General features: G+C 39.6%; 1 protein-coding gene across 1 annotated transcript in view; it reads right to left on the bottom strand.

Annotated features, from left to right (window-relative positions):
* Nucleotides 1–8,774: 8,774 nt before the first annotated feature.
* Nucleotides 8,775–17,440, bottom strand: part of LOC101841247 (olfactory receptor 4Q3) — a 38,665-nt gene continuing 29,999 nt past the window's right edge. Inside the window, 2 exon segments of the mRNA XM_040735760.1 lie at nt 8,775–9,802; nt 9,805–9,827. Of these exon segments, the coding sequence (XP_040591694.1) occupies nt 8,775–9,802; nt 9,805–9,827 (1,051 nt within the window).

Here is a 17,440-nt window from a genome sequence, read left to right as displayed (position 1 = left end):
CGGACAGAAGAGACAGGAACTGTCTGTCCCCTTTTCTATAGCTAGTAAAGTTTGTAAGACAGAAAAAAATGTCTTAGAGGGCTAAAGGGATAGCTCAGCCGCTAAAGGCTAGGCTCACAATCAAAAATATAAGAAACAGTCTTGGAAATCTTACCAAAAATTAGAAGAAAATAACATATCAAGGTACACAAAGATTGGAATCCTCTAATTAATTCAAGTAACATGTTATGATCATACTCTCAAAAATAAATAAATACTCAAAATAAAATAAAAAGTGTGCATGTACCCATACCCACACAGCCACACACACTTGTGACTTTCTGTAGTAATCACCATTTATTACAAAAGGAAGATTCTCTAATAAGAATTCAGAAGTAAATTTATCTATGGATAAAACCATGTAGTATATTCTTGTTGCCAGCTACTCCTAGACATGGGCCCTGCCCTGAAGTGTGGTTGCTATACCCAGTCACACTATATTGAAGAAAATTTGGGGGATGGGGGTATTTTACTCATTTTCTCTTCTTCTTCTCCTCCTTCCCATTCTCCCCCTCCTCCCCCTCCTCCTCCTCCGCTTCCTCCTCCTCTGCTTTAATTTTCTGTGAATGTGTTTGTGCTGTGGTTTTGTTTTGAGAGGGAGTCACAGGAAGAAAGAGAGAACATAAAGTTCAGTGACTGAGGAGATGGGAGGACTTGGGAGGACTTGGGGAAGGGGAAAGAATATGATCACAATACATTGCATAAAAATTAAATAAAATAGAATTTTGAAAGCAGTAAAAGAAAAGAAAAAATCATAAAGACTGGATATAATCTATATGTAACAAGTCACGGAGAAAATGAAAGTAAATTTATAAAAAGAAATGGCCTACCAGGAAGCAATCGCTTTCCTTAACTGATCCTGTTATGCAAAGCTCTAGCAGACTCTTCTAGTGACTGGCATATAACTATTATTCACTTGCAACACTACTTCTTACTTAGTCCTCTAACTTCCAGAGGATACCTTTTCTTTACCTATTAATGCTTTACAATGCATGCACAATGTCACTGGCCCAAAATGACTAAAGAGTCCATGAACTTCCATGGCAGAGCAAAGAAAGTTTTTCAGCATATGAATTTTCTTCCTATTGCCCTCAAAAACTCCTCCCTTCCAAAGTGGGGAGTGTGGGGAGTGTTTTTCTGTGACTTAAATATAACTATGTCACCTACCAATTTCTCTCAGGTACCAGCAGCAAAAATGCATTGCATACTTCTATGAAATTCTCAAATAATAAAATAAAAATACTATAGTTAAAAGAGAGAAAAACTGTTTCCAACCTCTAAATTAGCTTAAAACTAACAAGGCAATGAGTATTTTCAGTGTCTAAAGACAAGCAAATATAGTAGCTTCTTTCTTAGAAACAATTTGTGCTTATAAAATACTGGGGTAGCTTGAGTTCTAAACTTGACCTGAATTTAAAAAATCCTTCTTCTAGCTAGAGCAATAAGACAACAAAAGGAGATCAAGTGGATACAAATTAGAAAGGAAGAAGTCAAACTTTCACTATTTGCAGACGATATGATAGTCTACATAAGCGACCCAAAGAATTCTACCAGTAAACTCCTACAGCTGATAAACACCTTCAGCAAAGTGGTAGGATACAAAATGAACTAAAAAAAATCAGTATCCCTACTGTATATAGACAATAAAGGGGATGAGAAAGAAATTAGAGGAACATCATCCTTTACAATAGCCATAAACAACATCAAATATCTTGGGGTAACTCTAACCAAGCAAGTGAAATACCGGTATAACAAGAACTTTGAGTCCTTAAAAAAAGAAATTAAAGAAGATACCAGAAAATGGAAAGATCTCCCATGATCTTGGATAGGTAGGATCAACGTAGTAAAAATTGCAATCTTACCAAAAGCAATCTACAGATTCAATGCAATCCCTATCAAAATGCCAGCACAATTTTTCACCGACCTTGAAAGGACAATCCTTAACTTTATATGGAAAAACAAGAGAGTCAGGATAACCAGGGTAACCCTGTAAATAAAAGAACCTCCAGAAGCATCACCAGCCCGGACTTCAAGCTCTATTATAGAGCTACAGTCCTGAAAACAGCTTGGTATTGGCACAAAAGCAGACAGGTAAACCAATGGAATTGAATCAAAGACCCTGATATCAACCCACACACCTTTGAACACCTGATCTTTGACAAAGAAGCTAAAACTATACAATGGAAAAAAGAAAACATCTTCAATAAATGGTGCTGGAGTAACTGGATTCTGGCATGAAAAAGACAACAGATAGATCCATATCTATCACCATGCACAAAACGGAAGTCCAAATGGATCAAAGACCTCAACATCAATCCAGCCACACTGAAATCTCTTAGAGGAGAAAGTGGGAAGTACCACTTCCTGAACATAACACCAGTATCACAGACACCGAGATCGACAATTAATAAATGGGACCTCCTGAAACTGAGGAGCTTCTGCAGGGCAAAGAACATAGTCAGCAAGACAAAAAGGCAGCCCACAGATTGGGAAAAGATATTCACTAACTGCACATCTGACAGAGGGCTGATCTCCAAAATTTACAAAGAACTCAAGAGGCAAGACTCCAGAACACCAAAGGATCCAATTAAAAAATGGGTACAAAACTAAATAGAATTCTCAATAGAGGAGTCCAAAATGGCCAAAAGACACTTGAGAAAGTGCTCAACATCTTTAGCCATCAGGGAAATGCAAATCAAAACAACTCTGAGATACCATTTCACTCCAGAATGGCTAAAGTCAAAAACACTAATGACAGTTTATGCTAGAAAGGATGTGGAGAAAGAGGTACATTCCTCCACTGCTGGTGGAAATGCCAACTAGTGCAGCCACTTTGAAGATCAATATGGAGATTCCTCAGGAAAATGGAAATCAGTCTACCACAAGATCCAGCAATTCCACTCTTAGTCATATACCCAAAAGATGTACCCTCATACATAAGGACATCTGCTCAACTATGTTCATAGCAGCATTATTTGTAATAGTCAGAACCTGGAAAGAACCTAGATGCCCCTCATCTAAAGAGTGGATAGAGAAAGCGTGGTATGCCGCGCCTCCTGCGCAGCCTGTATCCGAGAATGTGGCGAGGATTGATGACATAGAGACCAGTCGGTTGTGTTAAGAAAACTTTATGCTCCCCAAATCGGCTTAGGAGAACTTCCCAAGAAAAATGCTTCCCTTCAGAAAAGCTTCTGCCCTCCATACAAGCACAAATCTCCAACAGCCCTCTCCTCCCTCCTGGCTGGTGGTTAAATTTCTGGCACCAGAATCAGAAAACAGCAGGGAGTAGCTAGCCATAGGGAAGATCAAAGTCAGGGTGTTTCAGTGACCAAGCCCTTATCAGGAATTTATGGCACTGAATTGTTTTCAGTAAACATTGTCTCACAGCTGCCTGCTCCCAGGCTGATCTAGAAGTGGGTTTCCAGCCAGGGTCTGTGATCCCCACAGTGGTACATTTACACAATGGAGTACTACTCAGCAGAAAAAACAATGGAATCTTGAAATTTACAGGCAAATGGGTGGCACTGGAAGAAACCATCCTGAGTGAGGTAATCCAGTCAAAAAGAAAAGCATGGTATGTACTCACTCATATATGGATTTTAGACATGGATCAGGGCATTGCCAGACCACAACCCCACCACCAGAGAGTCTGAGGTGCAGGGAGGACTCTAAGAGAGATATGCATGATAACCGGGGAAAGGGTTAGGGAATGCGATCTCCTAATGAGATTGGGGGGGGGGGGCGCGAGAAGGGGAGAGTAGAAGGAGATGGGAGAAAGAGAGAGAGAAAGAGGAGGGGAGAAGAGGACATGGGAGAGCAGGAAGGTTGAGCCAGGGTAAGAATAGAGAAAAGGATGGGAAATACCAGAAAAGAGGGAGCCAGTATAAGTTGGAGGATTTGGCACTAGTGAGATCTTCACAGATCTACAAGAATGACACTAACTGGCATTAGCGCTACCTTAAATTCCCTCCCATGATAATTTAAATCTAAATTTAAATTGTCTTGCTTTCTCTGGGTTACTTTGTTCAATGTCACATTCTCTTAAATAGTGTAAGAATTATTTAAAATAGATGACTGGAGGAAGTCTATCCACTAAGTAAAACTTAATAAGATCTGAAAACAGGGCAGAGTTCAGTAATGATGCCTGAAATATACACCCTATACTTTTTGGATTAGTTAACTTTTTGTTGTTTACAAATGATGATATAAAAACCTTAAACAATGGTTTAATTTTACATCTTTATTCTTATTTTTTAGTGTGTGTGTGTGTGTGTGTGTGTGTGAGAGAGAGAGAGAGAGAGAGAGAGAGAGAGAGAGAGAGAGAGAGAGAGAGAGAGAGAGAGAGAGAGAGAGAGAGAGAGAACATGCCCACAGAGGCCAAAGAGAGCTTTAGATCTCTGAGTAGTTATGAGCCTGGGAATGTGGGGGTTAGGAAACAGCCTCTAATCCCTGAAAAAGCAGCAAGTACTTTTAACCATCTCTCCAGCCCCTAAGCAGAACATTCTAAAAAGCACTTTGAAATTTTTTTATTTTACATAATGGTGAGGACATCATCATCTCAATGACCTTGGGTGTGGAGGCTAACCTCTGTGTGACAGGAAAGGAGCTGGGATTGTGCTATCCTGTGGAAACACTCTTGAGTCACTGAGTCATGTCTACTGTTCTGGCTTGTGATGTTCTAAGCTCAAACAAATGTGTGTGTTCTCCCAACTTTATTTTCCTTTCAATTTATTTGAATAATTACTAATGGTAACAGAATCCATTAAATCTATTATGTTCTAGCCATATTTTATAAGTGTTACAGCTTTATTGTTTTTTGAGATACTTGCAAGGTACACATTATTGCTGCCTTTATTTTACACACAGGGGTGTACTTCATGCCTTCCAGTAAGTGGCAAAGCTAGGCTATTAATAGAAAGTTCCTACTTTGAGCCTTTCTGGGCTCACCTATTACCTTGGATATTTAACTTTGTTGGATTTTGAGGAATTTACTGATGCTTGGTGAAAGGCACAAATAGCAAGGTGTCTAAACATATGATAGGCTCATCTTTAGACACTAGTTATTAAAGGAATATTTTCAAGGAACTGTTTTCTCCAAATCAGATTTTATAGTGGTACATTGACTTTCTGAGACTCTTAAAGTTAAACAAGAGTTGACAATATGGAAGCAGATTTTTCTGTTAGATTAGCTCTTTCACAATTTGTGCTTTGAAACTAGGTCACTCATTTTCACGAGCTTGGTTCCCATGATTCAATGTGGAAATACAAAGGCAATATTCTTCTCATTAATAATGAACCAGGGATGTTTTTGCTTATTTTAAGTTCTTTTTGAAGCCTACAACTGATAAAAAGGGCACAAACTTTCACACGCTAATATCTATAGAAGCCAGCACAAGAATTCAAATGAACAATTGTGTTTGCAAGCTGTGAGTCTAACAAAAATCCAAATATGATATCTTCTCATTCCTTTATAATTGTTTAAGGACTAGTTTCCCACTGAAATTCCTCATAACTGATTTCTATAGGAAAACATGACAACGTGGTCAGGGCATACCTCTGGTCCTCAGCTTCCAATCTACCACTTCTCCCGAGCCCAAGCCCTACCACAGAGACCTCTCACGTGTGAATGTAGACTCTACAGACCAGATGACAAGGCTCTTCCTGCCACACAGTATAGGCACAGTTCCTCTACCATCTACTGGCTGTACTGGCATCAGTAGTGAATGCAGTGGTAACCTTGGACCAGAGGGAAATACTTGGAGAAGTTCAGGTTAGCTGTGGAGGCAGACCATGGTACCTGAGTAGAGGGTACCATAGACGATATAAATTATGTGCAGTCTGAAAAGCTGGGAGTTTTATTGACTTATCAATTAAAATAATCTTAGTGTAAGAGAACAAAGTTTTGGAAAACTAAAGACGGAGTACAAAAGTCCTTGTGTTGCAGAATATAATTCTACAATCCCGAGCACCAACTTTTCTAAAGGAAAGTGGGTGACAGAAGAGGGCTTGTTTCAATCCTCTTGGTCCAAAAAGCTGGTAGCTTTGTGTTTACACAGTGTGTCTGGCTCAAACACAGCTCCATTTCAACCTTTCTATCAGCCTACATACTGCTCCCTGATAGGCAGGCTTTTTATAATTATGTTATCATCAGTCATCATCCTATATTCCTTGATAGTCATCATTAACAAAGAACCTCTGGGGAAATATTGAGTACAGAGAGGGCAAGGTTTCCAGTACTAGGGTACCACTCTCCTACCTCAACCGCCCTACTCAGAAGTCTTCCAGGTTTGCTGCTGTTGTGTGAGGAGTCTTTCCACAGTGATGAATATATGCAAACACTTTCTTAAGCATAAATCCCAAGGACAAAAGTGAAATCTACTTTTCCAACATGGCTGGGGCGTGGGGATTGGGAGGAGAGGAAAGAGGGGAAACTATGGTTGGAAGTAAAACAAAGAAAAAACTATGATATGATTGAGGTTATTGCAAAGTAGTAATTGCTCATGGACTAGAACTAAAATACAAACTAATAGCTGGTAGCGGACATTTTTAATCGCTAGTAATCAGGGACTTTTTCGGAGATATATAATAAATAGGCAATCATAAAGCTGGATTGGGGCTAAGATGGGGAAATATAAAAATGTCACTAGACGTTTATCATCATATTATTTAGTGAAAAGAATAAATGTCCTCCCATAATCAGAAAAGGGCTGAAGGAACTTTACATCAGCGCTAAGGCAGATGACTGAGTACAGTCCCCAGAACTCACTCTGGGAGGAAGTACCAACTCCTGAGCTGCCCTATGACTGCCACACATACAGTGTGGCACATGTGCCTGCACACTAACTCAGATTGTGTTCACACACATGCTGACAATAAGTTAGTAAACTTCCAAAAGAGCTGGATGAATGTTTGAGTGAAAATGTGTAGGGGATTCCTAGAGTTGGGGCTTCTAAACAGATGCTGTAGAAATTAAGTAAAGCCTCCGTGTAATTTGACTAAACCTTTCTGAGGAGAAAAATATTAATTTTGTTGCTAAACTTAGTTTTCTTGGCTGACTGTGGTGATCCATTTTATGAAAATACCTTACATCGTAGAGACTGTAACTTTTTTCTAGACCTCACAAGCGCAGTTCACATTACACCTTGAGGTCACGTGAGACAGATTTCCTGCTGTGAGCTCAGCCTGTCCTTAACCTGTTGCCTTTGGGAGAACAATGTAATGACCAAACTTACCTGCCTTACATTTCCCAACCTTTAACAACCTAAAGTTAATGCATAGCTTGAATCTTAAGTTATGAATTGCTGCATGCCTCTGACTCACAGCAGAGCAGCATATGTGATGTGCGTGTGCGTGTGTGTGTGCGTGTGTGTGTGTGTGTGCGTGTGCGTGTGTGTGTGTGTGTGAGCACAAGCATGTGGGTGTGTGTGCATGTGTGTGTCATGGTAATTTTCTGAAAACAGCCAACAGGTCAAAAGCAACCCTATACAACAAATATCTACCTTAAATATTTGAAGCTGCATACCAATGTTTCTTGATATTAGTATATTAGTTTACTATATTGTTTGTTGTGTGAGTCAGTGGGAATTGTTGGAATCTGTAAGTTATTCCCTTATAAAACTCTGTGAAAGAATTGTGAAGTATCCTTCATTCCTTCCTCTTATTGTGCTTTCTGTGTTAAAAAAAAAATAGAACAAAGCCCTTTGTTAAAGACACTCAGGCAATCAGTACAAATCAGGCAAAGAACAGGCAGACTGCAGAGAAGCCAGAAACCTCAAACTACAGGACTCACTCTTGTTAAATTTAAACCAGGGGAAATGCTTAGCTTTCTTTCCTCAATAGGATGGGGATGCGTTTTGGTGCTTCTAAGGCTATCTTTAATGCATTTGGCTTATACGTTAATAATGGTTTTATAATTAATATCAAGAAAGTTAATTAACAGCCCTGAGATCATTTCTAAGAAATGAACTTAAATAATACTGCCTATGACTCAAAGAGTGTTTGTAACCCAGAGGTTACAACTTGAGCACCTCAGAGATAGTGAAGGTGCTCTGTTCTATTTTTCTATTCTTCTTTGGAATTAAACAGTAGTACTAGCAACTTGCCCTCCCAGTGAATGAAGGTGCTACTTCCAGAGAAGGCTCTACAACAGAATGCTAGTACACCCCATCATGCCGGCATTCCTACCTTCTCACATGTAAACTTTGTTTATCAAACTGACCTGAGCTTTTAAAATTTGGCAGTGCAGAACACAGTTCCCTTCTGAACACTAGTGCAGAGGGAGTTTAATGTTTTTAGGCTTTACGGGAAAGTGGACAAGAGGAACTTGCTCTACTTCAAAAGAGACTGTGGAAAGACAGCATGGGTAGGTGTGTCCTCACACTATGGGCTGTTAACAGGGGCAGACAAAAGGGAATGTAATATCTTTTGCCACTTGAACAAAATTAAGCATCAAAATAAATTTATGAAATGAAGACTTGCCAGGGTCAAAAGTGTAGCGAGTTGATCACATAATTAATGCTTTTTATCTGTCAGCCAGTAAATGCTCCTGAGGCACAGCCTCATAGTAACTCCCAACAAAGTCGTTCATGTCTCACAACTATTATTGCAAGTAATTTTTCTATAATTTCTATGCTGTCTTCTCTTTGATGCCCAGTCTCTAAAGTGGCTTCCACATATGCACAGGTGAAAGTAAGAGCATTCCAAGGCAGGGCACTTTTTAGGACACCTTATACCTCTCATCCCTTCACAAGGCCATGAGAGGTCACCTGCTTCCTTCTCAGCTTTTCTAGAGCTCGCTTCATATCTGCATTTCTGAGTGTGTAGATGAGGGGGTTCAGCATAGGCGTGATCACCGTGTAAAACACAGAGACCACTTTATCCACAGAGAAGGCACAGAATGGCCTCAAATAGATGAACACGCAGGGCACAAAGATCAAGCTGACCACCGTCAGGTGAGAGGCACAGGTGGACAGGGCCTTGCTCTGGCCCCGATGGAGGTGAGTTCTCAGAGCCAGCAGGATGAGAGCATAAGAGAAGAGTAGGACCAAGAAGCAGGCAAGAGACAATATGCCACTGTTAGAGACCATCAGCACCTCAACCAAGTAAGTATCCATGCAGGCCAGCTTGATGACCTGGGGGACATCACAGTAGAAATTGTCCAGTTCGTTGGGACCACAGAAAGGCAGCTGGATGACGATCACGAGCTGTGTGATAGAGTGGATGAAACCTCCACACCAGCAGGCAAACACCAACTGAAGACGCAGGTGGTTATTCATGACTGCCAGGTAGTGCAGAGGGTTGCATATGGCGACATACCTATCGTAGGCCATTACGGTCAGCAGAAACATCTCACTGGCTCCCAGAAAGTGAAGAAAGAAGATCTGGGACAGGCATCCTGAGAAGGATATTGTCTTCTCCTTCTGTAGGAAATCTCCTAGCATTTTGGGTACAGCAACACAGCTCAGGCACAGGTCTATGAAAGACAGATGGCTTAGGAAATAGTACATGGGTGACTGGACCAGGCGAGCATCAGCCTGTACCACCATCACTATCAGGAGGTTTCCCAGGACAATAACAACATAAATCAGTAAAAATGCTAGGAAGAGAAATAACTGCAGCTCCCAGGAAGACGACAGGCCCAGAAGTACAAACCGTGAAACCTCAGAGATGTTTTCACTCCTCTTCCAGACAAGAATGTCAAACAACCTAGTGTAAGAAGAATTAAACTGGAATAAGTTAATTAAATCAGACAAAAATGAGAAAGCATTTCTTGCTCATCTGTATGTACACTGTGTAGCAGGTGTTCAATAGCAGTAAAATGGAAAGAGAATGCTTCATGAATGGTGAACTCCTTTTCCTACAAAGGTGTAGGTATCCCCCCCACCTCTGACCCCCATTATCTCCCCCACCCAATAGAGTTATTCCATGGCCAGGGCAGTAGAAGCTGTGTATCCAGAACAGACAATGTTCTGTCTTAAACCAGCTCTGGAAAAATACAAAATGAGGCAAGATTTGCGTTTTATTAGGATATATAGGTTTTCATACTTTAAAAAGTATTGCATTTTACTTATTTATTTTGTGTGGCTGTGTGTATGGATGTGTGTGGGTACATGTGTGCTGTGTGGAATTCATGTGAAGGTAAAAGGCAACTTTTGAGAATCTGATTTCTCTACCACGTGGGTCACAGTGAGATAACCCAGGCATGGCAGCTGGCACTTTCACCTGCTTTCTGATCACATTGGTCCAAGATTTGTATTTTCTTATTCCTGCTTATTACCCACTCAGTATTGTAGTGATTTTGAGAAATTCAAAGAATTTGGTCAATAAAAATCATTTACACTAGATGTAAAAAAAATTGATACAGAACATGCAGAAAGGTATCCTAATTTCTAAAAGAAAAACAACTTTAATAACAACAAATCTTTCTTCAAAATAGTGTGTCAATAACAAGCAGATGTGAGGAGGATTTTGGGTTGACATAGCTTTGGTTGCACCTTGGCCAAAGTGACTGTCTTCCCCTCTAGGGAAATGTCCAAAATCCATCTAACTCTAGAGTTTAGAAGGTCATGGAAGCAATTACCTCACTTTATAGAATAAGCGAGAAAATAAAACAAAGGAAAAATATTTTACTTCATGTGTGCAGACACCTTGAGTTGTTACTTCATGTGTGCAGACACCTTGAGTTGTGCTACACTGGATTCTTCAGTCTTCCTTTGGTGTAACAAGAATGAAAATTTTCCTGAGCAAGGAGCCTCTTGATTCTTTTTTGGTTATTGTTGTTGTTGTTTTCTGTGTGTGTGTGGTTTTTCATTTTTTGAAGGGGAGTCTAAAGTTTTCAATTGCTAGGAATCAAGTATTTATTATAAATATAATTTCTAACACGGTATTGTATAAACTAGAAAATCTAATAATAAGTATATAGTAAATAACATACACATATAATTTATATAAACATACATATAAATATATATATATGCATTCAGATTTGTGGGTCTATGAGATGATTGCTGTCAAGTTCGATGAGCTGAAGTCAATCCCAGGACCCACATGGTGGAAGAAAGAACTAACACTTGCATATTGTCATCTGACCTCTGTACATGTGCCACATATACCCATCCCACACACAGACACACATTCACACACAAAACAAATAAAAACTGTAATTTACATTTCTATACCAAAGAATTCTCTGTGAGGTTTGCTCCCTATAGAAAGGTGTATTTTTTTTATTTCAAAAGTGTAAGTCAGACCAGGCGTTGGTGGCACACGCCTTTAATCCCAGCACTTGGGAGGCAGAGGCAGGCGGATCTCTGTGAGTTCGAGGCCAGCCTGGTCTGCAGAGCTAGTTCCAGGACAGCCTCCAAAACAATACAGAGAAACCCTATCTCAAAAAAACAAAAAAAAAGGTATAAATCTACAGAGAGATGACCTTGTATTAAGGTAGATAAGATTGAAACTAAACCATAAGGGTAGATTTAAAAAGAATGTATAAATGTATTAAAGTCCACATGACTACAAACCATTTTAAGCCTTAGTTAAGGATCCACTTTTTCAAAGTTATATTTAATCTTAAAGAATTTCGATGCTGTTCATATTTAGATAGCTGCTAAATTTTATTGTAATAACATTTAGTTAAGAATACTATCAAATTTTATATTTAAAAAACAAAATCTTTTGTAAGTGTTTGATTATTCGAGTTGTTGGTTATTTGAGTTATTTTTTAGGTATGGACTAGATTATGGTTTCCATAGATTTTTTTGTTGATTCAAGACATGCATTGCCTTCAGATAATATAAAACACAATAACACTAATGTCCAGTTTACTTTTGATGTTTGATAAAATTAGTATGGTTCTTAAAAATATCTTTCAGCTTCTGTGTTTCTGAAAGTCTCTAATCACAGAAATGGGTGTGAGCCTCTGAATATTCTCTGAAGGACACAAACACATTGTATCCTTTAACATGAAGGAATGCCTACTAATAAGGTGTCTTCCACCACAACAGGCTTTATCTCACCAAGAATGAAAGGAACGCAGCCATTACGGAGAGCAGAAAAATTAAAGATTAAGTAAAATTAGAATTAGACTGCCATAGGCTCCTGTAACTCTCCTTTACTGGGTGCGTGTCTAAAAGAAACGAAATCAGAATCTGAGGAGATTTCTGCTCTCCCAGGTTCACTGAAGCATCATTAACAAGAAGCAGAGAGTGAAAACTCTCTAACACCCTTCAACCGATGAATGGATAAAGACATACACACGAAAGCATAGTGTTTAAAAGAAGATGAAATCCTGTCATTTGCAACAGCACAGAGAGAACTGGAGAGAATTACATAAGTGAAATAAGCCAGGCAAGGAAAATGTTCCTGATCTTACATATGGAATCTAAAAGATTTATCGTATAAAAGTTGAAACCAAATGGTGATTGTCAGAGGTCAGTGGAGGTGTGTGTGTGTCTGCGTGTGTGTGTGTGTGTGTGTGTGTCTGCATGTGTATGTGTATGTGTGTGTGTGTGTGAGAGAGAGAGAGAGAGGGAGGGAAGGAGGGAGAGAGGGAGAGAGAGAAGCCAGAAGGGATGCTTAATTGTTCTAGAAAATGGTTAGCATTAGCCTGATTGGAATCTCACAGTGCACACATATGTCAAAGCATCATGCTTCCCCATTAATATGCATTGATTCTATGATTTGTGTACAAGTTAAATGTAAATGTGACTTAGAAGTTTCCCTTCCCAAATTTTACAGGACCAGGCAAATAAAAATAAAGATTTCAGCTTGATTATTCCGTTCCAACCTATCAATCATTTCATGCTGCATACCCTAGTAAAAACAAGAATTTTCAAAAGTCAACAAAATATGTCTACACTTATGTACATCAAAGAATGAAAAATTTTAATAGCAAATGTGTGTTTGGGGGAGGACTCCGCTGCATGGAGGAAAGAAAGCTGAAGAGGGTCTTCTGATGGTCCAGGTAGCTACTAAGAACTGGGCAGCTGGCCTCGGGCCTTTCTAAACACAGTAAGGGCTAGAGAGATGTCTCAGCACTTAAGAGCACTGACTTCTCTAGAGGAACAACATTCCCTCCCCAGCACCCCAATGGTGGCTACCAACCATCTGTAACTCCAGTTCCAGGGGATCCAACACCCTCTTCTGGACTCCATGGACTCAGAAAATTGTTTTCTTAGATTAAAATAATAAATACCAAAGTATATAGACTTAAATAGTAAGCCACATAAAGCATTTTAAGAGCATCAGAAGCGGAAAGGAGACCAGGGAAGTGTCTGCAGTTTGCATAAACATTCGTGATGAACTTACATCACTGGTGATGGGGAAGAAGGCTTTGATGAAAATAATATGGTAGCTTGATACTCATCATATCTGTGTTGGAGAATGCAGTCTCAGGCTAAAAGACACTAATCTTCAGATGGGCATCCCAGGTTCCAAGACTGTGTCTTAGCAACTTTCTTATAAAAGCCAATCTCTAGTTAAATGATGGCTGTGTGGATTAGAAACATCCCCATCCCTAGGGTTCTGGCTCTGTATGAGATTCTTATGGTCATTACCTCACTGCTCAGTCTAATGAGCCCTGAGATTCCCTGGGCTGCTGTTGTGTGAGTTAACTGTATCTCAGTTCTTGCTAGAAAGCTGACCTGCAATCTGTAGGCTCCAAAACTCTCAGGCCTGGGGCATACAGCAGCCCAATTTTTTAAAAATTTACTTTGGATTGATTAATTTGGAATTTTGTCTGCCAACCAATTCCCATGTCTCAGCCTCTGCCTGAATGAAAAGCCTGCCTAGTTTTAACACAACAATGTTCCTGAAATGATAGATGTTGAAGTATCGACACCAAGCTACCTGGAAACTGTAGAAAAAACACACTCTTCATAATGCTACAGAGGCCGATGCATACCCAAGTGTCTGGTAACAACTCAGGCAATTTATGTACGGTCCCATACTTAAACATTTCTCTAGAAAAAAATAAGCTGTTATTCTTAGTGACTGACAATACTTATAAGTTGCTTTCCTCAAGGCATAATTCTTTTGCATTATTAGTTAAAACAGAATTATGTCTCTTTCCCACTTCCCATCTCTCCTCCCAGCCCCTCCCAGATGCCCTCCTCCAGTCCTTCCCAAGTCTCCACCAACCTCTCAAATCAATAGTCTCTTTTTCTTTATTATCGGTATATAAATATAAAATATATATAATTATAAATATAAAAGTATAATTTTAATAACAAAATATACAATTCTCAAATTAAGGAACTTTAAATACTTGCTTTAATCTGCTTGACTATGAATGACATACAGAAGACAAAGTCAGGTCAAATAATATGAAAATGTTACTTTAAATAATCAGAATACAAAATGAACAATTAAATTAAAATAGATTAAATAGAATTCATTTATTACCATGAAGAGAAATGTAACTTTGGTTCTTTTCTACCACATGTAGAGAAAATTAACAAAGCATAAACAGCCTCCAAAAATTCTATTTCACAATTTTTTCTCATTGCACTTAAATTTTATTTTCCCGTATTTGTGTATACATGCATAACAAGCACACATAGCAAAAGTAAATTTTCTTTTTTTTTTTTTTTTTTTTTTTTTTATCATTAGTTTTTTTTTTCTTTTTCTTTTTTTATTTTTTTTAATCATTTTTTATTTTAATTTTAAATAGCTTGTTTCACATGTCAATCCCAGTTCCCTCTCCCTCCCCTCCTCCCGCACTCCCCTTCCACCCTCCCTCCCACCCTATTGCCAAATCCCTCCACATAGGGGATGTCTAGAGTCTATCATTTCGCTCTTGGTAGGGTCAAGGCACTCCCCTAAGAGTCCAGGCTGAGAGAGTATCTCTCTTTGTGCCATAGGCACATGAAGACAGATTGTATACCAGGGATAGACACTGATCCACAGCTCAGAGCCCCATAGGTTGCCCAGGCCTTCTCACTGACACTCACATTTGGGGGGTCCAGATCAGTCCCATTCTGGCCTCCCCACTGTCGGTCTGGGGTCCAAGAGCACTCCCCTGTTCAGATCAGCCGTCTCTGCTGGTTTTGCCAGCCCATTCCTTGCCAATTTGCTCATCACTCCTCTCTCTCTGTCACTGGGTTCCTTGGGTTCAGTTCAGTGCTTAGTTGTGTGTTTGCCTCTGCTTCCATCAGTCCCAGGATGAAGGCTCCCGGATAGTTATAGACATCAAGTTCATTATCAGGAATGGGCATTCGAGGTGGTCCTTCCACTATTGCTTAGCTTGCCAATTGATGTTATACCTTTAGATCACTCGAGGTCACTCTGGTGCCTGATCTGTCTTCGATCCTATGATTCCCTCTTCCCCCTATTTTACCCCCACCCCTCAACTTCCTGTTCCCCCATGACCAACTCCCTTCCTCTTTACCCCCTCTACTCTTCCCAGGTCCCACTACCCCCCCTCGCCCTGTTCCCCATCCATTCAGAGGATCTTGTCTCCATCCTCTTCTCTTGGGTACTATGCATATATGCATATCTTTTAGGTTCTTTCCTGTTTCCCAGACTCTCTATCTGTGGAAGTGCAGACTGGCACTATCCTGATCCATATTTAAAATCCATATATGAGTGAGTACATACCATGTTTGTCTTTTTGCGACTGGGTTACCTCACTCAGGATGGTTTCTTCCAGTGCTATCCATTTCCCTGCGAATTTCAAGATTCCATTGTTTTTTTCTGCTGAGTAATACTCCATTGTGTAAATGTACCACATTTTCTCTATCCACTCTTCAGTTGAGGGGCATCTAGGTTGCTTCCAGGTTCTGGCTATTACAAACAATGCTGCTATGAACATAGTGGAGCAGATGCCCTTGTTGTATGAACCTGCCTCATTTGGATAAATGCCTAAGAGTGGAATTGCTGGGTCTAGTGGTAGATTAATTCCCATTTTCCTGAGGAATCTCCATACTGATTTCCAAAGAGGCTGTATGAGTCGGCATTCCCACCAGCAATGGAGGAGTGATCCTCTCTCTCCACATCCTCTCCAGCATAAATTGTCTTCGGTGTTTTTGATTCTAGCCATTCTGACAGGAGTAAGATGGTATCTCAGAGTTGTTTTGATTTGCATTTCCCTGATGGCTAAGGATGTTGAGCACTTTCTTAAGTGTCTCTTGGCCATTTTAGCCTCCTCTACTGAGAATTCTCTATTTAGCTCTGTACCCCACCTTTCAAGTGGATCCTTTGGTGTTTTGGAGACTTGTTTCTTGAGTTCTTTGTAAATTTTGGAGATTAGCCCTCTGTCAGATGTAGGGTTAGTGAATATCTTTTCCCATTCTGTGGCCTGCCTTTTTGTCTTTTTGATTGTGTCCTTTGCCTTACAAAAGCTTTTTAGTTTCAGAAGGTCCCATTTGTTAATTGTTGATCTCAGTGCCTGTGCCACTGGTGTTATGTTTAGGAAGTGGTCTCCTGTACCAACTCGTTGAAGAGTATCTCCCACTTTCTCTTCTAAAAGTTTCAGTGTGGCTGGATGTATGTTGAGATCTTTGATCCATTTGGACTTAAGTTTTGTACAAGGCGATAAACATGGATCTATCTGCAGTCTTCTGCATACCATTACCCAGTTATGCCAGCACCATTTGTTGAAGATGCTTTCTTTTTTCCACTGTACAGTTTTAGCTTCTTTGTCAAAAATCAGGTGTTCATAGGTGTGTGGGTTAAAATTAGGGCTTTCGATTCGGTTCCATTGGTCTACCTGCCTATTTTTGTGCCAATACCAAGCTGTTTTCAGGACTATAGCTCTATAATAGAGCTTGAAATCAGGTATGGTGATGCCTCCTGAAGTTCCTTTATTGTATAGGGATGTTTTGGCTATCCTGGGCCTTTTGTTTTTCCATATAAAGTTGATTAATGATCTTTCCAGGTCCTTGAAGAATTGTGATGGAATTTTGATAGGGATTGCATTGAATCTATAGACTGCTTTTGGCAAGATTGCCATTTTTATTATGTTGATCCTACCAATCCAAGAGCATGGGAGATCTTTCCATTTTCTGGTATCTTCTTTGATTTCTTTCTTCAAAGACACAAAGTTTTTGATATACAGGTCTTTCACTTCCTTGGTTAACATTATCCCCAGATATTTGATGCTGTTTTTGGCTATTGTAAAAGGTGATGTTTCTCTGATTTCTTTCTCAGTCACTTCATCATCTGTATATAATAGGGCCACTGATTTTTTGAGTTTACCTTGTATCCTGCCACTTTGCTGAAGCTGTTTATCAGCTCTAGGAGTAACCTTGCGGAGTTTTTGGGTCACATATGTAAACTATCATATCATCTGCAAATAATGAAAGCTTGACTTCTTCTTTTCCTATTTGTATCCCCTTTATCTCCTTTTGTTGTCTTATTGCTGTAGCTAGAACTTCAAGTACAATATTGAAGAGATATGGAGAGA

This window comes from Mesocricetus auratus, unplaced genomic scaffold (genome assembly GCF_017639785.1).
Source record: "Mesocricetus auratus isolate SY011 unplaced genomic scaffold, BCM_Maur_2.0 Super-Scaffold_100048, whole genome shotgun sequence".
Taxonomy (NCBI): domain Eukaryota; kingdom Metazoa; phylum Chordata; class Mammalia; order Rodentia; family Cricetidae; genus Mesocricetus; species Mesocricetus auratus.
This window is presented reverse-complemented; position numbering and strand designations above follow the sequence as displayed.